General features: G+C 40.6%; 2 protein-coding genes across 3 annotated transcripts in view; both read right to left on the bottom strand.

Annotated features, from left to right (window-relative positions):
- Positions 1-4,785: 4,785 nt before the first annotated feature.
- On the bottom strand, positions 4,786-14,336 carry RBM44 (RNA binding motif protein 44). Its single transcript, XM_030454669.1, is given in 20 exon segments — positions 4,786-4,909; positions 5,014-5,195; positions 5,979-6,345; positions 6,663-6,736; positions 6,851-6,924; positions 8,687-8,815; positions 9,130-9,232; positions 9,541-9,613; positions 10,396-10,421; positions 10,505-10,679; positions 11,363-11,539; positions 12,688-12,740; positions 12,868-13,414; positions 13,416-13,480; positions 13,483-14,009; positions 14,012-14,067; positions 14,069-14,110; positions 14,112-14,229; positions 14,232-14,291; positions 14,294-14,336. Coding segments are annotated over 20 exon segments (3,015 nt in total).
- Positions 14,337-16,858: 2,522 nt separating this feature from the next.
- The window catches only part of LRRFIP1 (LRR binding FLII interacting protein 1), a 102,454-nt gene continuing 97,704 nt past the window's right edge, over positions 16,859-21,608 (bottom strand). For both annotated transcript variants that reach the window (XM_030453910.1, XM_030453912.1), the window contains one exon: positions 16,859-19,659. In XM_030453910.1, the coding sequence (XP_030309770.1) occupies positions 19,549-19,659 (111 nt within the window). In that variant the 3' untranslated portion in view covers positions 16,859-19,548. The remainder of the gene's footprint in view (positions 19,660-21,608) is intronic.

Raw genomic sequence — 21,608 nt, 5'->3', positions numbered from 1 at the left:
ACACAAACACAAAATACTGGATACTCCCAGCTTTCTTCCTCCCCCTGTAACAATTCAAATTAAAAGTCTTAATGAAAGAACTGTTTGTCCCTATCACTCCTCAGGAGTCTGCACCATGCTGCCAAGCCAGATTGGAGATGAGTTGAGTGCTGCAGCTGGGGATTAAACACCTCCATCCACCAACACTGCCAGCTCTGAAGCCTGGATTTTTAAAATGAAGCCCTTGCTGCCTCCTCTGTGCCTGCCTGGTATTCAAAGGATAGGTGAAATTTCTACAGATTATTCAGAATCAGATTATCTAGAAAGCACACATTCCCTTACAATAACATCCTAGCAGCTATCATGCTTAAAATTAAGTGGCACACACAAACAAGGGGTTGTGTCCATCAGCCTAGAAAAGTCCTGCTGGTGCCAGACAAGTCTTGCTACACTGAGTGTGATCTTTTTCTCCTAGGGAAACTTGCTAAAATGCTGGAACAGACTACTGTGAACAACATAACTGGGAAGAATCATGTATTAACTACCTAAAAAGTAAAACACCTCAAACTGACCTTCAGGTTATATTCTCTTTGGTAACACTGCATATCATACAGTGATGCTAGATGAGTTTTCATTAAGATCTGCCAAAATAAATCAAACAAGAAATACAGTACAATACTGGAACAAGCAGGAGTAATAGAATTTTCAAAAATCTTCCAAATGGAGATGGCCGATTCTTCATTTTCAGAAATCCATCTAATTAAAAAGAAAGAAAACAAACACACAACAAAACAAAAAACAAACAAAAAAGCAGGTAAACTTTGCATATACACTCTCAAACTTTCAAATAAAAGGAACATGAGAAGTTCTAATACTCCCGAAACCCACTTGAAACTGTAACAGTTTTGCTCTGTACTGCAGAAGTACACAGAAAAGCAAGGTTTCCCAGTTTCCAGAACTGCATGAAAGATATTATTACAATAAAATAAAATATATAATGTTTGTGGAACAAATCATACCTGGTAGTATTTTTTAAATTAATTCAATATTGCTATCAAATCATCATCAAGGAGTACATTGACTCCAAGCATTTTTACTTTTTTGAGAACTTTTATAGCAGCATGACTCCTGTTAACTGCTGCCTACAAGGAGGTTTAGAAAACAGAATAAGGTTAAGTGAGCTTAGCTTCAGGTAATAAAAGGACTTTCCATTCCAAAACCTAACTTCCCACTTCTAAGTTAAGTTACTCCATAAAAATTAACAAATACACAAGATCTAAGAACATTCAGATGTCCAACTCTGCCAAAGAAAAAAGCAAAATCGTATTGTGCTTTGCTTTACAACAGAATTCAAGTTGTTATATTTGATATACTATGTAATACAGATTGACAAGTTTCATCAGCTTACAAGAATGTAAGGGTTCAAGGTGGTACTTCTCAGTGGATACTCATCCTTTAGGGAAGTCTGAAACTATTCTCATGCTAGAATTAGTACAGGTGAGCTGTGCACAGGATCATCTTTTCTTAAACATATTACACACTTATTTCTTACAACAGAAAGATGAGAAATTTTTTTTGTCCCACTACTGCCTAATTATTTACCTACTTCACAGCTCCCCCTCGTGATGGAAGTAAAAATGGTTATAGGTCATCATCTCGTCAGCAAATCAACAGAAAAAAATACTCTCATAGAAACAATTATGACCGTAAAGCCTACACAACATTAAAAAAATACAAAAATCACTTGACAAGGAAAGCACAACACAACTGTGGCTGTTAAAACCTTACTAATTTTAAATACGTTCAAGTGTAAGATCATGGGGTATTTTTGGATGAGTTTATGTCCATATCTGCAGTCCTGCACTGATGAGATCCACCTGCAGATCCTGTGGGAACTGGCAGATGAAGTTGCAAAGCCACTGTGCATATTTGAAAATCCATGGCAGTCCGGGGAACTCCTCACTGACTGGAAAAGGGGAAACAATCTCCACTCTGAAAAAAGGGAAATAAGGAAGATACAGAGACCTACAGGCCAGTCAGTCTAGCCCCTGAGCCCAGCAAACTTATGGAGCAGATCCTCCTGAAGGCTCTGCTCTGGCAATGGGAAAGGTGGAGGTGGTTAGTGGCAACCAGCATGGCTTCACCAAAGGCAAATTGTGCATGACCAACTTGGTGGCCTTTTTCAGTGGGGTCACAACATCAGTGGTAAGGAAGAGAGCAAGTGGCATGATCTACTTGGACTTGTGCAGAGCCTGTTTGCATTACAACCTCGTCTCCTAATTGGAAAGATATGGGTTCGATGGATAGACCACTTTGTGGATAAGGAAGTGGCTGGACAATCATTCTCAAAGAGTTGTGGTCAACTGCTCAATGTCCAAATAGAGACCAGTGACAAGCAGTGTTCCTCATGGGTCAGAACTGGGATGGGTGCTCTTTCATATTTTTGTCAGAGACATGGACAGCAGAACTGAGTGCATCCTCAGCAAGTTTGCTAATAACACCAAGCTGAATGTTGTTGACATGCTGGAGGGAAGGGAGGTCATCCATCCAGAACTTGACAGGCTGGAGAGGTGAGCCCATGCCAATCTCATTAAATTCAACAAGGCCAAGTGCAAGGTCCTGCACCTGAGTCAAAGCAATCCTAAACAGAGATACAGGTTGTGCGGAAAATGGATTGAGAACAGCCCTGGGGAGAAGGACTTGGGGGTGTTGGTTGATGAGAATTCTGCTAAACGTGATCTGGCAATGTGAACTTGCAGCCTAGAAAGCCAATGTATCCTGGGCTCCATCAAAAGAAGCAGGACCAGTAGGTCAAGAGGGGATTCTCCCCCTCTACTCTGCTCTCGTGAGATCCCACCTGGAGTGCTGTGTCCAGCTCTGGAGCCCCTCCAACACAGGAAGGACTTAGAGCTCTTGGGAGTGAGTCCAGAGGAGGCCATGAAGATGATCAGGGGGCTGGAGCACCTCTCCTATGAGGACAGGCTGAGTGAGTTGGGGTTGTTTGATCTGGAAGGCTGAGTGAGTTGGGGTTGTTTGATCTGGAGAAGAGAAGGCTCTGAGGAGACCTTATAGAAGCCTTTCAGTATATAAAGGGGGCCTACAGGAAAGCTGGGGAGGGACTTTTTACAAGGTTGTGTAGTAACAGAACAAGGGGAAATGGTTTTAAACTTGAAGAGGGCAGACATATACTATATAAAAGTAAGAAATTCTTTAGTGTGAGGGTGATGAGACACATGAACAGGTTGCCCAGCGAGGTTGTGGACACCTCACTCCTAGAAGTGATCAAGAGACTAGATAAAAGTTTGAGGAACCTGATCAGGTGGGAGATGTCCCCATCTATGCATGGGGGTTAAAATCAGATGATCTTTAAGGTCCCTTCCAACCCAAACCATTCTATGATTAGTAGGAAAACTTGTCTTTTTTAAATTTTGATTCACAGAGGCATCTATAAAAGCTCAAAGGGCAGTCGAATGCCAAACTAACAAATTTATGTTATGCTAATCCTTTCACAGTGAACTCAGCCAAACACACGTAATGGTGGTTGAGATTGTTTCACACTCTCCATCACCATGGGAGGGCTGATGTTAGGCTGTATGTAAAATCCTATCCTGTATTTCTGCATACTTAACACAATCTACAGTCAGTCTGTCTGCAAGACTTTTTTTGGTCACTGACACTACTTCCCAGAACAATGACAGCACCTGAACACCCTATAGGCATTTATTTGTACATTTATTTTATTAGCTCAGTATTCTGCTTTGTCTTACTGGGCTCTGCTTCTGTTACACTTCTACTGCACAGTTATTCTCTTCAAGTTAAGGCTGTGCTAAGGTTTCCTGCTCACCATAGTGACACATATCAGCATCTGGCCAGGAGAATTTTGTCTGATAAGCAATATTCAATGGGTACATCTATGCATACCTGGACACATAAAACTATCAGCATAAATACTACTCATCTGGGAGCAGATGGTATCAATCAAACCCACATGGACTCCTTGATATCACTGGTGCTGAATCAAAAATCGGAGCATCAAGAACGTGACCCAGTTTTGGGAAGAAACAGCTACAACAGAATAAATATTGTACAACTGGGCATTGTGTTTGTGGGCAAAAGTGAAGCTGGAGCACTGCTAAGAATGTACAGGACAATGTGAGAAACTTGGCAGTGGCACATTGCCTAATGGCCCTAAAGCAAGCAGAATACCAGGCTTTACAGGACTGAAACAAGTGCCAATGCAACCTGAATTCTGGGCTGTGATTTTAGCATTTACCTGCAGCTTCCTGCAGCATCCAGTGCTGTCATCATGTAAGGGAGGGAAAAAATTAACAGACATTAATCTTAACTCTGCTTAGGTCTTAGCTAGGTGCTCTAGTCCAGAGCTGAATCTTATTTGTCACACAGAAATCATCAATTTTTAAAACCAAAGTTGAGCCTGTGCTGCAATTTCTTTATGACATGCTACACAGGGACTGGCCATCAGGTGTCACCTTTGTCCAGAATTTCTACAATGACATTCTCCACCCATTTAATAAAACAGTTCACATAATAAAAACTCCATAATAGCAAATTCCAGAGGGTGCATAGAGCTAGGGAGCTAATCTATTTATGGATGTTCTGCAAAACAGATAATGACCCTTAGAAACCACTGTTTCAGTGGATTCAGACAGATACTTCTTGCTGAACTTTAGACTAAGTTACTTACTGGTCTAGTCAAGCTATACAGTGATACAAATTCAAGTGGGTTTATTTTAATATATTTCTGTAGGCTGGAATACTCACTTATTTACACTGATTTTCCCACACTCAACTGGGGGTCGATTTCCTTAGAATGACAGATGTTCTCTCCATAATGGAGCTGATGGACAAGCCACTTAGGATACCTTTGTTGTTTTTCCTCACCTCCAGCAGAGCATCCACAATTCTGTCTCTATATTAATAAAAGAAATAGCCATTTACATCACAGTTTTTGCAACATATTTAGCACTGAGTCACCATGGATACTGGATCAATTAGAAATCCAAATACTCTCACCTGCTAGCCTCTGGATGAAGTTTCTGAAGTTTCTTCATTAATTTGGTAAAGTTGCTCAAGTTCAACATATTAGGTGGAATAAAGGCATCATGTGAATTTGTGGATAAAGGAACAGATGTTTTCTGCAAGGAATTTTCTCCAGTATGCTAGAATTGCATCAAAATAAGCAAAAAGTGAATTTGCTACACATATTGTACAAGTAATACAACGTATCTTTACTATTAATAAATATTTCTGTTATGGAAAAACAAAGTGACAGACACAGATTCAGATCAATAAAATATTCTAACACAACCAGCAATGTTACTCAATCTGTAAATTAGAAATAAGACTACTACATGCAATAATGTGTAGCTGACATTCCTGCTTCTTTAAACCAGATCTCATTTATACTTCCCAGAGGATTACCATGTTTAAAGTTAAAATTCCCCAAAGGTAGCATATCTATACAGTTTATGAGAGCAACATCAGCAATTACTGACTTTTCCTTATCCTCCATGAACAAGCCCGAGTGAATACTGAATACTACATATATATACATAGATGATTCCTACATTTTTCTTTAAAAAAAAAAAGAAGTTTCCCCTCCAGTATCTCAAAATCTTGCCTGCATAAAATCACAAGGCAATCATGAAGAAAAGCTGTTACATGTGGTAAATCAAAAGAGAAGACAAGCAAGATGAAAAGTCTAATGCAAATGAATAGGTTGCCAACTAGTTTAGGACTAATTAAGAGATGGAGTATCACTATATGACACAGGGGCAAGTGAAATGGTGCTCTCAGTCTTCTGCAGCATGGCAGAAATGTACTACTAACATGACATGCTTTTCTATCCTAACATCACTCTACATATATTAAATGTAACATGTTATGGGTCAAGAAGTTTTATGGCTCTTCCTCTGCCATATAAAGGAGCTTTAGCAATAATTATTTACCTCTAAGTAACTCAAACCAAAAAAACATACCTTATCCTCAGTAAAGGATTTCCAATCAGGGCACTTTGTATCTGATGGTACTTGAGTAAAGCAAGAAATTTCTGAAGAAGTTATGGGAAGGAGATGTGTTTTCTCAGAAGCAAAGGTGGCATCGGGTCCTTTCACAGACTTGGAGGCTGAAGCAAGTGTTTTACTTTGATAATTTCTTTGACTGTTATCAACAGTTTGGATTTCATGCCAAAGCTTATTTGCAAGAACTTGGGGAACAAAGTGTTTATTCTCCAATGAAATATTTACAAGTTCAACACTTAATGGTTTTCCTTTTATTTTTTTGTGATTCATTTCCTCCACAGCTAACTTGGCCTTATTAGTGTCTTTAAAGGAAAGAAACACATGTCTAAGGCATAAAATTAAAAAAGAAAAGAAAAGAAAAAATTAACTGAGTACAAGAACGTATGAAGGTTATATCAGTAAGAACATGATAAGTTTTCTTCTACTGAATATTAACTGTACCTCCATTAAACTCAACAAAAAATTTCAAACTCCTTAAGTTCTAAGATGAGAAGTTGCCTGGAATGACAACTTTTTGTCAGCATTGCTGTTTCTACTTTAATTACTGAAACAAATCAATTAACAACTCCCCCCTCTCACCCATTACTCATTCACAGACAGAAAAAAAAATCTGAAACAAGTAAAACGGATATATTAATATACCTGCAGTTACTAGAATTCACAGAGATAACAGTGTCAGAAATCTGATACTTCTGGAAATGTGATCTTAAGTCATCCTACAAAACAAGCATATTTGGTTGTAAATGTTTAGTACAAAAGAAGTCAGAAAAGAGGCATCACTACTACTCTGTAGCAGTAAATATGTAAACTGTAGATAGGAGCAGGCATACCTCTGACACTGAGGCACTTAGGCCACCAACACGAACGAAAGAACATGCACTTCCACTCTCCATTATCTTTGCTTCTAACAATAAATGCAAGAAAGCACTGTTACTAAGTAGTCTTGCTTCAGTTCAAGCTGTAGATTTCACAAAGTGTAGATAGAAAACCTTTAAAAAACTTAAAGAATAAAGAGTATCTTCTAACAAAAAAATGAGCGTACTGAGATGTGGAACAGTTCCGTTTATGAAAACACTTTCCCCTGAGTATTTACTAAGGTTTGAAAGAGAGAGAAGAGGCACAATCAGAGAAAACAGTGGTCTGAACTAACATGAAGCAGTGTTTAAGCATAGGCAGCTGTTGTGTTAAAAGGAGTAATGAAATTTGGTAGAAAATAAGCCCCCTTGTGTTCCAGCTAACCCTCAGATATTAGAGGAGCTGGGTGCAGCTGGGCTTAGATTCCAAGTGACAGCCAAACTTGCATTAATGGTCTGGTCATGCCCAGTTTTGTACAGGATCATGGCTCTGGAGGCATTACTGCACTACCATGCTATCCATCCAGTCGTGCTTCTCATCAACTATTACTGCCACACCTTAGAGTTTGGTCGTGTTCAATGAAATCTCTCAAAGCCAGATTAATGAACAGTGTAATTTACTGAAGCAACAGTGCACAAGCTCTTTGGATTGCCAGTGATAAATCCACTGTCTGTAAAGGATGTTCAAATACCTCGGTTATGAGTTAATACAGCCTGGCCAAAAATGCATAAAGAAAGTGACTCTGTGCCCAGGGAGGCATTTGGTCCAGTCAGGTGTTCAAATCTTACCCAAGGGAGCCCTGATGGAGAGGAAGAGAGGCTTAGCCTGTCAACTGGTCCCAGAGGTCAGGGTTGTCCTTGTGATGGTATCTTCCACAACAGCCTTCTCCCTGCTGGCTTTTTTTATACTATTTTACCTTACAGGTGGATGCTGAATGACTCCACTCATACACACCTTTATCATGACTGATGCAAAGTTCTCTTGCTTCACATTTAAAGGTATAAGACTAGAGAAAATTCAGAGTGCATGTTCAGCAAGGGGTGGTTTCACCTTTGAGGTGGGTAGCTTTTGGGGATGAAGGTGTGTTTTGGTATCATAAGGAGAAAAATTCACTTAATTCACATTTTGTCAAAAGGTGGCAGGTTACTGACTCAGGGTATCAAAAGTACAGCTGCTTGGTACTTTCAGGATCCACTGCTGCCACAGAGTGAGGCTGCAAGTGTCTCCACTCTACTCCACCTCCATGCAGTTTCTCTTAAAAGTTAGCACACCAGGTCCCCCTGATGTTGCCAACACCTAGGGTTGCCATGGTAGGAACCTCTTGTACATTGGCTGCATTCCACCTGCTTCAGTGCTGTTACTTCCCTTACAATGTGACTACGATTTTAATTCTTAAGTCACCTCACCTCTAGGAATTACTGCAGTTATTCCACAGCATCATAATGTTAGTTTCCACCACAGAGCATACAAACTCTCTGCTTTCAGCTCACTAGGACATCTAACCATGCCCATCAATGGCACCCAAGTCTCCAAACACACACCATTCCCAGGTAATTCTTAAGAACTTAGGCTACTATGGGGAAGGCAGTAGAAAAAGGAGGAAGAGAAATACAGTATCACTGTAGGTTGAGTTTTCAAGGAAAAATAAAGATGAAAAGGACTTTGTAAAAGCATTCACTACAAAATCAACAAAAACCATATATATATGAAAATCCAGCTACCACTTTTTCCAAGTTTACTGATGCTTGTAGAAGGAACAGAATACTCACACACCATCAATAGGTACAGCAGCTTAAAGGACATGACCTCACCTCCTAAATCAACTGTGTCTTGTTTTTGTTGTTTTTTTGTTTCTTCAGATACAACAGAAAAAGCTGCTACAGACAATTCCTCTTTAGCATCAAACCAATCTTCATTCCCTTCTTCATTTTTCACACAGCCTGGAGAGTTGAAAATTCCAGAGTGTTAGAATTCAGACTGGTGTACATCATACAAACACAGATCAAATTTCTTTCTGCTCAAGAGGATTCCAGCTACCTCCATAATTTGATACAAAGAGATGACACATACTAGTTTTCATTTCTGATTCAAACAGCAAAATTTTCTTTCAAGATGTAAAGCATTAGAAAGAGCTGAAACAATATTAAACATTCCACCACAGGAAGGACAGCTGAGTATCTACAGGTCCTTTACATAGGGTTTGGGTTTTTTTCCCAACAACTTAATTAACAAATAATGGAAACAGATCACTTACCATGTTCCACATTCTCCTCTTTACAATGTTCTTTAAAAGTCTTTGAGAAAATAGAATCACCTGGCTGACCACCTTCAGTTACACATATAACCCGGGGACTGTCCTACAAACATGTTTCAGTTATTTCACAGCACTTGGCACCTCAGTATGCATTATTTTTCTGAGCTTCAGGATATTAATTAATTAAATAGGTAAATCTTAAAGTTAACCTACTGGTTACCTTCAAGAACCCCCAGGTTATTTTGGTTTGGAAGGACCACCAAAATTCTAGTCACATCAGCTACATTTGCAATTACTGGCAGAGTATCCCAGCTTGAGTCCTAAAGACTGTGATTGTATTTGCATACAGCTCAAGGGAGACTGCTTCACAACATTAACATCTATGAAACTCATTAATGAAGAAGTCCTTACCATGTTGACAGATATTTTCTTTCCTTGCAGTTCTGGTGCTTTGACGCGAGCCTCACTTGTGCCTGAAACAGAGCTAAAACAGATGCAAGATTAACACATAAAATATGGCACAACAATTTAAAATTCTACTATGATACCAAGTACTCTGAGATAGTAGAAGTTTCCAAAGACTCACAGTAAAATAGATAAAACATGTTTCATTCATATTAGCTTAAAATGAGAAGAAAAGTTTTTTGACACCTGCATTTTATAACAGCAAAGGGATACATAAAGTTGGGCTGTCTTTCCTTTGCACCTAAATGACTTTGTGTGATGTTTCAATGTGTCTTTTCAAGTTGAAATCTCCATGCAGTTCTTGATTAAATTCAATAATGCTTAACAAGAAATTTGAAAAAAAGGTATCTAGCTGTTTACCTGATGCAGTAAAACTTATTGCCAGGTTTGTTTTAATCTCCACTTACCTGAAGTAACTCAACATTCTTGGAAATGTAGAAACATTTGCCTGCCTGAAATATGAAGTTATTTTTCTGTCATTGTTCATAATGGAATTTTAATTCTAGCAGAACACCTGAAACACCTTGTACATCTAATATTATCTTTGTTGGCAGCAAAGTCTTGTTTTGGTGTTAGGGTTGTTTTTTTTTTATGTGGTTGTTGGTTTTGTTTTGTATTTTTTGTTTATTTTTTTTTCTTTTTTAAAGACAGGTAGCATTTGGATTAAGAAAAATATTTTTGTTGTAGAAGCAGGGAACCAGGAAAATTACCAGAAATAAAGGAATTCTAAGTTTAACAACTTTAAACTCACTTCTCATTTATTTTTAGCCTCAATAAAAACCATAAATGATGGCTACTTACTCATGGCAAAGCTCCTTTCTGAATAACTGCCAAAAAAAGAGAAAATATTTCTCTTAATTTGCTGAAGAAAACAATTTATAATAAAACCAAAAATCAGTTAGTAAACTACCTTGGAGGGGACATAAGTAAAAGAGACTGGGAACAAGTTCATCTCAACTGATAGCGGTGGAAGTGCATCTAAAGGTACGCCCATTTTTATTTTTCTTCTCATACTGATGTATTTCTTCTTTAGCTCTTCCAAAACCAACATGAGAGATGAATCCAACTCAGTATTTACATTTTGCCTGCTAAAATATGTAGAAGAAAATAAGTTGAACTGAAGGAGACATTTATCTTACTGCTTCCAGAACTGCTCAAACATTATACAGTGTTCAGAGATTCCTCTGCTTCCTGCAAGAAGAGGAACTCACCCCTAAAGCCCAGAGTTAAACTGTCCAGAGCCAAACTTTCACAGCACTACTAAATGTTCTCTTGGACCCTCTCCTAAGCTGTGGAGCAGACACCAGGGTAAGGAGGGTTTAGAGCTGTCTGTGGCACAGTAAAGTGTTCAGAGGCAGGGCTCCTTGGGTGACTTCGAGGTTCCTTACAGGGTATGTGCTTTATAAACCAGAGACTCTGCAATCACCAACCCCTTCCTGCCTTCTTAGACATCCTGCACCTCCTCTTTCTTCTTTGAGACTTCCTCTCCCCTACGCATCTTGTCCACTCTGAACATTCTCTGCTCTACTGCTTCTGCACTTTTCCTTTTGTATAGAAAGACATCCCTGGAAACAAGCTGGGTGTTGCTGGGCCTCAGAGTGCTACAGAAAATTTTAGGCTGAAAATAACTTATGACAATGCAAACTCTTTTGCACAACACTTAACTATAAACACTACTACAAACTATGTCTAGGCTACATCAATGATATTTAGCAATTAATGCCTTTTAACCAAGTTATCCATTTCACTTAAAAGTACATGCACATGCCTGATAAAAAACGTGTTTTCCTCCAAAGCTGGCTTGCAAATCTTCAAGCAGTGCTGATAGCACATCTGATAATGAGTGTTCAGAATCTGCAGTTCTGCTTCAATTGCTCTCTGCAGTATTTTTTGACAGCAACTTGATGCAAAATTCTTCACAGCTTCTTTGTCAACATGTATCTGCCTTTAAAATAATAATAAAATCTTGAAACCCTTAAATCAATATTTTACATTCATTGTTTTATTTTGTAACAGGTAGCTTTTCAGCACCTTTTTCTGATATAAGGAAATAAACAATAAATAAAAAAAAAAATTCAGTTCCTATTGTTTACTGCACAGAAAAAATGACATCTTAGTAGCTTTAATATAATAATCCATAACTGAGAAGCTGAAACTGCACGAGCATCATAATAATTTCCATTAAAAAAGTGGTGTGGTGAGAGCAAAAAGAAACTCAGAAACTCTGTTGATCTACAGAATCACCTTGCTTCAGTCCCAGAATAATTTGGGTTGGAAAGGATCTCTTGAGTCCAGCAGTACCACCATCTGTTCAAAGCAGGGCTAACTTCAAAACTAGCTTTGTTGGTGGTTTTTTTGTTTTGTTTTGTTTTAAATCTTCCAGAAAGGAGACAGTATCAATACTGCTCTCATGGTTCTTGCACTAACTTGAAACTCCCCCCATTGTAATTTTTGGCTTTTGCCCTTTCAAAACAGACCTCTGCAAAGAATACCTGACTCCAACTTCTCAGTAACCCACCACCAAATTGCCAAGAATGGCAGGGAAGTTCCCCACCTTCTGAGCCTTCCCTTCTCCGGGCTGATCCAACCCAGTTCCCTCAGCTCTCTCCACACATCGAGTGCTCTACCAGCTCCATTCACCATCTCCATCGTCTTCCCGTGGGTTTTCTTTGGTCTGCCAATCTCTTTCTTGCACAACAAGGCCCATACCTTGAGATACCTTTCCATATGCAACCTCACAAGCACCAAATTAAAGCACCTACACTTCCTTCCATCTGCTGGCTGCACACTTGCTAATGCACCCCAGGATGTGATTTCCCTGCACTGCTGATTTACACTCGCTTTGTTCCTGGCCATTTTGCAACTGTAGACATTTTAGGTCATTTTAGTCTTCCTACAACTTCAGGAGATGTTCAGCTCATCCCTCTGACTTGTCCAGGTCACTCTAAAGGACAGCCTGACCCCCCCAGCATAGGAGCTGCTGCTCAGCAATCATTTAGTCACTCAGTTTTGTTAAGTCACAGATAATCTTTCAATCATGAAAAAACTTATCCAGCATCTAGAATTCCAAACCAGGAAGAATTTAAGACCCACCTGTCAGTGTTTATATCACTGCTACAAAGCTCATTGTTTGATTCCTGCTGTTCCTAAACAAAAAGTATTTCAAAAGTTACAGATTAGCATTTGGATAGACAAGTGCTCAGCAACTTCGTTAAAAAAAAAACAAACTTCTATATATCAAAATTCAGATGTTGGCTGCTTTATTTTAATTACCTGAATTTGTGATCTTCTTTCAGCTGTTGCAGTATTGCCATCTGAGTGTTTTTCCATTCTGTCATTAAATTGTGACAGAATTTCCTCTGTACTACTGGCTCCACAAGACCCATCTGGATTACAAGCAACGTCTGCACAGGTTTCACAAAACCATCTCATGGCTTGAGATTTGTTCATCAATTTAATCTCTGTATTGATAGCCCTGGACGAGACACAAACGTGAGCACTGGTACTTCTGCTTGTTGTAAAACAAGCTCTAAAATCAGAACTCACATCAACAGCCTGGTTAATCGTAGAGTCACTGAGAATATTTTCCAAGTTTTCATGATGCTCTGAGTTCAGACAGCTGGTATTTCCATGGGAGGATTTATCTGCAACTTCCACCTCAAAAAAGGGATTCTCATCAGTGACAGCTGCTGAGACTGGAAACTGGGAGTCAGCATCCTTTGCAGTGCACTCACTACAGATGGCACCACAGAGGCACACACCAGATTCTTCACAACTGTAGAAAAATGAGTGCTCTGCATGTTTGCAAAATGGCACAGCTACTGCAGGGGCCCTGTCCACTGCTGACAGTAAAGGATTGTCTTGCTTTGCTGAGATGCTGTGTGTGAGTCTGTCACTGTTTTCACACACTTCTTCTCTTGTAGCTGTTTCGGGTGGCAGTGTACTATCAATCACTGAGAAATCTTTCACCTCTTTGTTTCCTAACCTGTCACATAAAAACATGTTTGGACAGACCCTTTCTTTACGCACACAAGAATGACTTTCAAGCATGCTTCCACACTCAATACTATGATACTCTGTCTGCTCTTCATCATCAAAAACTGAGCCATTGCAATCTTGCAGATACACAGAGTCCTGAAGCAGGTGGGGAAGCTCTGGCATAGCAGATTCCAGGCAGGTCCAGTCACCTACACCATTCTCAGAAGCAAGAGAACAATCTTCTGACATATCAACAAGATTTTGTTCCTTTGCCACTGCACTCCCTGGAACTTCAAGTACTCTCTCTCTCCTGTTTGAGGTTTCAATTTCCATAGTTTTCCTTTGCTCAGAAAGGGTACTGGAGCTATTTCTGTCTTCAAAATCTTGCTCGTGAGCACTGAGATATTCAAACTGTGTACCTTCACCTAAATGGCTTTTCTGCAATCATCAGACACCCCACAATTAAAGCATGTACCATCACATGCTTCTCCTAACAGCTTCTTTCTTGCTTTCACCTACCTGTACACAGCAAATTCTGTTTATTATATATTTCAATATCTGCAGCTAAAGATGAATCTAAATAAGGTATGTGTTGGTCCAGCAACTTTAATTCTGAAACACTGACGGAATGTGCCTGGCCAAAACCAGAATGGTTACTCCTGCTGCAATGTCTCTGATGAGCATGTGCTTAGCTTCCTTAGAATAAGAAAAAAGACGCAATTGAAGCATTTCCTTTTGCTTTTAACATTACTGTTCTCTTTCATTCCATGGTATACTTATGTTCTTCTCAGAAATAATTCACACAACTCACTTCCAGTGCAATCTCTTGAAGTTACTGGCTTGTTTTTTCCTAGCAATTTCTCACCTTAAGAAAAATAAGAGAAGTTCAAGATATTCCATGGTATCCAAGACAACATTACTATTTAAAACTTTGTTAAACTAACCATCTTATTTTTACTTACTTCATGCTACTATGGAAGCTAACAATTGTATGGTATGGTCTCAAAGAATTATAGAAAGTTAGGGGTTTGGAAGGGACCTCGAAACACCTAGTCCAACCCCCAGGTGGGCTTTGAATATCTCCAGGGAAGGTGACTCCACAACCTCCCCGGGCAGCCTATTCCAGTGCCCTGTCACTCTCACAGTGAAAAAATTCTTCCTTTTATTTACATGGAACCACCTATGTTTCAATTTATAACTGTTGCCCCTTATCTATTATCTGTCACCCCTGAGAAGAGCTTGACTCTGTCCTCCTGGCACACTCGCCCCTTATATATTTATAAACATTGCTGAGGTCACCCCTCATTCTCCTCCAAGCTGAAGAGACCCAACTCCTTCAGCCTTTCCTCATAAGGGATATGTTCTATTCTCTTATTCATCTTGGTCGCTCTGCACTGGACTCTCTCAAGCAGTTCCCTGTCCTTCTGGAACTGAGGGGCCCAAAACTGGACACAATATTCCAGATGTGGCCTCAGCAGGGCAGAGTAGAGGGGGAGGAGAACCTCTCTTGACCTACTAGCCACCCTCCTCCTAATTAACACACAAGCTCTGTCCTCTCTGAATATAAATGGTACAACCCAGGCACCATATATATGCACGGGAGGGTTTGCAGAATGAACCCCTGGGAAGCAATTTCATTGTAGCTCTTTCCTACAGGAATAAAAAAAAGGCTCACCTCTCACACGTGCATCCACTGATTCTCCTCCACTAAGGATCACCATTAAAATGACATACTTTGAAGTCACTTAATAGTCTAAATAATTTAACAGAAATCATCACCATTAGTCACTCTGAAAAAAGAACCTCACCTTGATTCCATTATACCCTTCCAGTTACTCGTTTCACAAATTCTAGCACTCTGACCACATTAATGCTACCTATTAACTTCCTAAAAGAAGTTTTCAGCAACAACTGATATAAAAAAACTTGCTATTAACGTTGCCAAAGCAGACACATACAAAAGATATCTTCCCCCCAGCTCCAGGGATGCCCTAAACAAATAACAATAACCTTAGTTTTACTACTACTGATCTGCCAGATGTTGAAGAGCTGCCAGTTTAGCTGGAAACCGTTTCTGGCGTTACAAGGACAGGCCCCACACCGCCCTGCACCCGGGAAGAAGGGTGCCGCTCACAATACGCCGCTGCCTCCGTTGGCCCAAGGGGAACTCCCAGACAGGGAACGACCGCTCACAGCGTTCACCCCGGCGGCCGGGGGGGGGGGGGGGGCTGAACAGCTCTTGTTGCCCAAGCTAAGTCGCCCCCCTTCCACTGGTACCGGCGCCGGTCCCGCAGCGTCCCTCGCCCACCTCAGCAGCAGCCGCGACAGAGACCTCTTCCCGCCCAACCGCCGCCCAACCGCCAACCGCCCCTCCTCTCTGAGGGGCCCGCCCCGCGCATGCGCCCTCCGCCTGCTGTCCGCCGCCCCGCCCCTGAGCCTGCAGCTCCGTTCTCTGCTCACGGACTCGCCGGGCGCTGCTGGGGAGCCCTCGGTGCAGCCCGCCCGGGACACCGCAGCCTCCTCTTATTCCATGGGCATTAAAACCTACCCCAGCGGCTCGAAGGCTTTCCGTCTGAAGGAGCGGACTGCAGTCAGGATGAACGCGGTGAAGCGGGGAACATCGCTTGGTAGACATCTACGGAGGTTTCCTTTTTTAAACCTATGCGTTGTAGTTATAAGATTGTTTTCTGCCTCCTGCTCCTTCCTTCAAACAAATACATGTAGAATTTTTAGCAAGTGTACTGCTTACGACACACTAACCCCCAAACCCATTAAGGCCATTGTTCAGAGTACTTAAAAGCAGACACAAGCACTGACCTCCTCCTCAGTGTATTCCATGCAGACGATCTCAACAGCAGCGCCCATGAGAAGTGTCAGATGAAATTTAATTTAAAAATTGACTCAGTTTTGATCGATCAAGTTGTCTCCTGTTGTGGAAGAGTTTTTTCCTGCTGTGGAAGATTCTTCCAAGGAAAGTCTCAACGTGGTTGAGCATGTGCTCGCCATATAAGCAGAGCATTAATCTCATTAGCAATACCGTTCAGATTTCTCTTGCTGGAGCAGTGTCCCTGTGCCCTCTCCCTCCCCCCCCAAATGCATTTGCAAGTAATATTTATAATGTTTGAGGGTATGTCTCAAGCTGGTGCCCTTAATCCATGGCTGGTGCCGTAAGCCCCCAACTTTGTATTTTTTTACAAGCAGTTGATGATGTTTGCGTACCTGCAGCAGCAGTATGTTAAAAAGGAAAACGAGACCATTACACCAGTATAATCCAAAAAGTCTGTATTTTCCAAGATAACTTTCACCAGTAACATCGTCATGACAGACCACTCCATAAAAAGTAACTAAACAAGTGACATTTTTATTGTCAAGTTCCGCTTATGAATTTCCTTTTCCACATCGGTATCTTCTAATAGATTTGGACTGGAAAAAAACCAAAACATTTTGGGTAACATTCCCTTTGCAAACAATAAAATTATTTAACATTTAAAAATAAACCAAAGGATAGCAATTTTAAATATTAACTCTAGGAAAACCTGTCCTGGTTCCCCAGGAGCTGCTTCTTGCCATGCTGCCACCACCTCAGCTCTGCTCTGAGCCAACAGGCTGGGTACTGAAGATCTCCCATTTGGAGATCATTAAAAGGACTGGGGCATGTGCTATTATTACTGTTAAAAGCCCTGGTACTTGTACATTCTATAGAAGAAAACACAAAATAGTTTGCAGTAAACCAAGCAGTATTTTTTCTCCCTTTATTCTACAGCTAAGTCCTACTTAAAGTTAGGGGGGGAAAAATGTCTTCAACATTCAGCTACTTCATCGCACACGAAGATTTCTACTAAGAGCATATCCAGATTAAAAAAGACATTTGATTTCTGTCATGAGGTTAATGCTTATGGGGTGTGAGATGCAATCTATTTTCAAAATAATAAACACATCATTTCTTGTTGAGCAAATAGTACTTTTTGCCTTTTGGAACAACATGTAGTTGCTAGCTTGTTCCTCCTGAACCTTGCCAGAAGAGAGTTTTCACTGCTACCACAGACAAAAAGATGACTGGTGGCAATCACACACTTTATCATCAGTTAGTAAGATGTTGTTGCATTCTGAAAAACCTTTACTTCATTTTTTAGGCCTCAGAGGCTTTGTACACCAGAAATTACACAAGTCAACCACAGAAAATTGGAAATAAGTGTCCACAGCGATTTTGAGGTATTCCACATTCCATGAGAAACCTGGCTCTGTACCTGAATGTTCCTCTGAAAAACAAAAACCCCAACCAAACAAAAAAACCCACAAAAAACAAAAAACACCAACCCTCAACAAACCCACAGCCAAGAAGACCCTTCTTCTTCATCCTTTTTCTAAAATATTAATTTCCATACTTCATTACTAAGCTTCCAGGTGCACTCAGATTAAGAGAAAAATGTTAATTTTCTAGGCAAACAGAGAAACACATTCAAACACTGCTTTTGGTTTATTTAAATTATGAAGGTGCTCTAAGAAGATACCAGTGATCCCCTTATGTTTAAAATAGTAGAGGTTTACACTCCTTTTTTCAGTCTGTGAGGAAGAGGCTGGGGAAATATCTGGACTAGAGAGTCTGTAAGATACAGTCTCCTGTGTCTAGGTTTGGATTGACAGAACCCTGTCTATAGAGGCAATCTTGAGAGAAGGCTACGCCTGTCAAACAGGAGATGCTGCTTCATAGCTTGAGCAGGTTCCCAAGGGACTGGTCACCTCCCTTACTCACCAGCTTTTCTGAGGGCTGAAGGAGGAAGGACAGCTTTATTCTTCAGGTAACTGCTGTTCTCCTTTGTGAAGTACATTCAGAATAATTTCCAATAAACCAGAGATGCAGTGCTAGTTGTCTATAATCAACTACCTGAAACATTTTTATTGGTTTTGTTACTTTTCATGAAAAGTGGAAAACCTTTACAATGACCTTTGAAAGGAAATAATTCGCTACTTGTATACTTGTAGAAAAAACGTAGGCAGAAATATTTTCTAAAGTGCTTTACTTACCAGTTATTTTTTTTAAAAATTATACTAGTATTTTGTAGCGACATACTTCCCTAGTAGTTCATGGACCAGTAGGTAAGTTTCTGATGCAAAAAATCCATTATATACCATAAGTGAATGACACTTGCTTTGACAAATGCACTGAAGTGAGTGATCTAAGTGCAAAACCCACCACTTCTAAAAACACAGCCTTATGCTGGTTTATTAATGCAACTTTACATCCTTTAAAAGTAGTTTACTTCAAGACTAGAGATTAAATAATACAAATAAAAGTTGAAAATTCAATGAAGCTATTGCCTATTTACCCTGAAATAAAACAGTCTTATGATTCAACTGGTGCAAAAATCCCTCCAAACAGCTTTGTTTTACTGGCAAAGTCATTTAAGGTCACTTTTGCTTCCAAGACCATCTTCTTTCATGGTTTTCGCTGAAGGAGTTTTGCTTTGTAATGGCTTGTGGTTCCACAGTGATTTGTAAATGAAAAACCTACTATGAATAACTCTACCATAGTCACTATATTGCAGATACCATCATGACAAAGTCCAAAACTTACAGTGGTTTGTTTTTTATAAATTTTCAGCAAGACAAAATTCCAGTCCAGTTCAAGTGTTTTCTTTGAATGCCATATTAAATGGCAATAAATGGCTGCTGTGCCTTCTGGATGAGAACTTAATATGATGCCCGATGTGCTTTTTACATGGTAGGCAGCTATTGTACTTAAAAGGTACCCCAAGAATGGTGCAGAAGGGCCTCCAGAGGCACAGCCATTTGGATCAGCTACTCCTGTGTATATAGTGCAGTAGAGGTTTGGGAGAACCACAGCTGAGTGGCATGTAGCAAATGTTGGTGTTTTCTGTTCTCTGAAGGCATTAGATCCTGGGCAGCAAGAGACAGGCATCTGCAAGGTTGTTCTGATGTTGTCAAGCAGTAGGAGCCTCTGTCCAAAAGAGGTGGTTACTGCTGAGACAGTAAAGCACTCCGGTTGGCTTTCATCTTTTCCAAGCGTTTTATTAGGTGACCATTGCTGACTTCAAGCTCTTCAGTTTTATCTAATGCTGAACGAAGCTGAATGAAGGAAGCAGAAAAAAAACAACCTGTAAGTTTTGCAGTGTATTCCCTTCCCACAGGTAAAGCAAGTTTTTATAATTAACAACACTAACTGGCCAAATCCATGGAACTTCATTACAAGATAAAGCAGCTCGAATTTCCTAGTAGCACAGTTAAAAGTAAATGTTGTGTAAGTGCTTTGGAGGCCACACACACAGATTTTCTAAGTACAGTGCTTAGAATTGATGGTACTTGAACAAATAGCTCAGAATTGGCTTGAATGTCTGAGGCATGGATGCTCAGAGATACCTGCTGGCTGACACATGTATGTCTTGCTGCCTGACTTTTGTTTCTGGTTCCTGGAGCTCCAGCCACAGCTGTGATTTTGGTGTCTTGGGGCAGGGCAGGGAGAGGTGGACTGTGCAAAACAACATTTATAGGCAGCAGAACAAGAGGAGTATTTAAATAAAGCAAAGAGTGTAGCAAGACGAACCTCTTTTAGGGCACGGCGCTCCAAGGTCCAACCAGGTGTTCCAGCAGAGACTCACGAATAGTGCTCTGAGTCTATAGCCCTCAGGGCTGACTAGCCTGGATCAGTGCTATTGCTCCAAGAGCAACTGATCTCTCTGCTGGCTTGCTCAGGACTGAGCTGAGCCTGGGAGTTTGAGCCTCACTTTTTATTGGCCCCCTGGTCCTGCTCATGCGCAGTTGGGGCCTGCCCTGATCAGGCACAGGTGGGCTTAACACAAGCTCATGCCCACTACCTGGCAATTAGTGGCACCTGGTTGCCTCATTTCACTACAAAAGAGCCATGCTGAACAAAAACTCAGGAGGTAGACAGGAAAGAAGCTGGCAAGCAATCTGAAGCTGTTTGTAACAGCTGCTTGGAGAGAACATGAACTTTGGTAAGACAAAGTCAAAATTACAGACAGCTTTAAAACAGAGTTTATAAATAGAGAGAAACAAAGTCTGTGAATGGGCACACTAGGGCAACTTCTGCATGAACAGACCAGAAGAGCAAGAAAACCAGGCACAGTAAGAACAATTTGCGCCCATTCAGCACTCAGTTCAGACCTGTAAGCTTGAAAGTTTAGATTGTCATTCCTAGTAAGGAATAAGTAAATATTAATAAAGCACCCGAATTAATCTTACAGCAGGATTTCCAGCTTCCTCCTGCTGTGTTTTCTTAATCACAGGTTCTAGAAAGATAAGTGATTTGTATTTTTAGACCAAGTCTTTGCAATATGCAAGGTAATGAGCCTTCAAGTACAACAGAGGATAAGGACAGCAAAGCAGAAATAGGAATCTGTATTGATGAATGTCAAGCCAGGTGAACAGTCATGGCTGCAAAGCAGCATGGAGACCTGAGTATCTGAAGGTGCTTTTGGATTCAAGCTGCACAATAAGAACTTGAGTTTGCTCCAGAAAACCAACTCTGGTACAAATCAAAGCATTGCAAGCCTGTAAATGGCAGTGGGTATTCACAGTTGTGACTGTTACTCCAGTAGGAGTACTGGAAGTGTGGTTAAACATTTATAATAACTAAACCAAAACATTTATTCTTTGTTCTGCCAAGAAGAGTAGTACCTTGTCTAAAATGCACCAGACAGACCTGTTCCCTCCCCCTCCCTGCCCATACCCTATAAAGCTCCTGCAGACCGCAGCCCCTCCTCTCTTCCTGCGCTGCTGTTCCCCTGCGCTCCTTTACCCCCAGCTCCCCACCTGCTCTGCAGAATCCACATCCATCGGGAGCTGGGAAGAGCCGTGGAGCCCCCTCCTGAGGGGGCCCTGCCCCAAGGGACCCTCAGGCACCTCTCCCTGCCGGCATCAACATCGGGTTGTGTATATATATGTTATATATTTGTTCCTTATCCCATGTGTTGCTGCCTTTCCCCTGTTCTAGTAAATCTGTTTCAGGTTTAATTTCCAATTTAAAGTCTCTCATCCTTATTCCCCTCCATCTTCAT

Source organism: Calypte anna, chromosome 7 (genome assembly GCF_003957555.1).
Source record: "Calypte anna isolate BGI_N300 chromosome 7, bCalAnn1_v1.p, whole genome shotgun sequence".
Classification (NCBI taxonomy): domain Eukaryota; kingdom Metazoa; phylum Chordata; class Aves; order Apodiformes; family Trochilidae; genus Calypte; species Calypte anna.
Note: the sequence above shows the minus strand (reverse complement) of the source record. Positions and strands in the feature narration are given on the sequence as shown.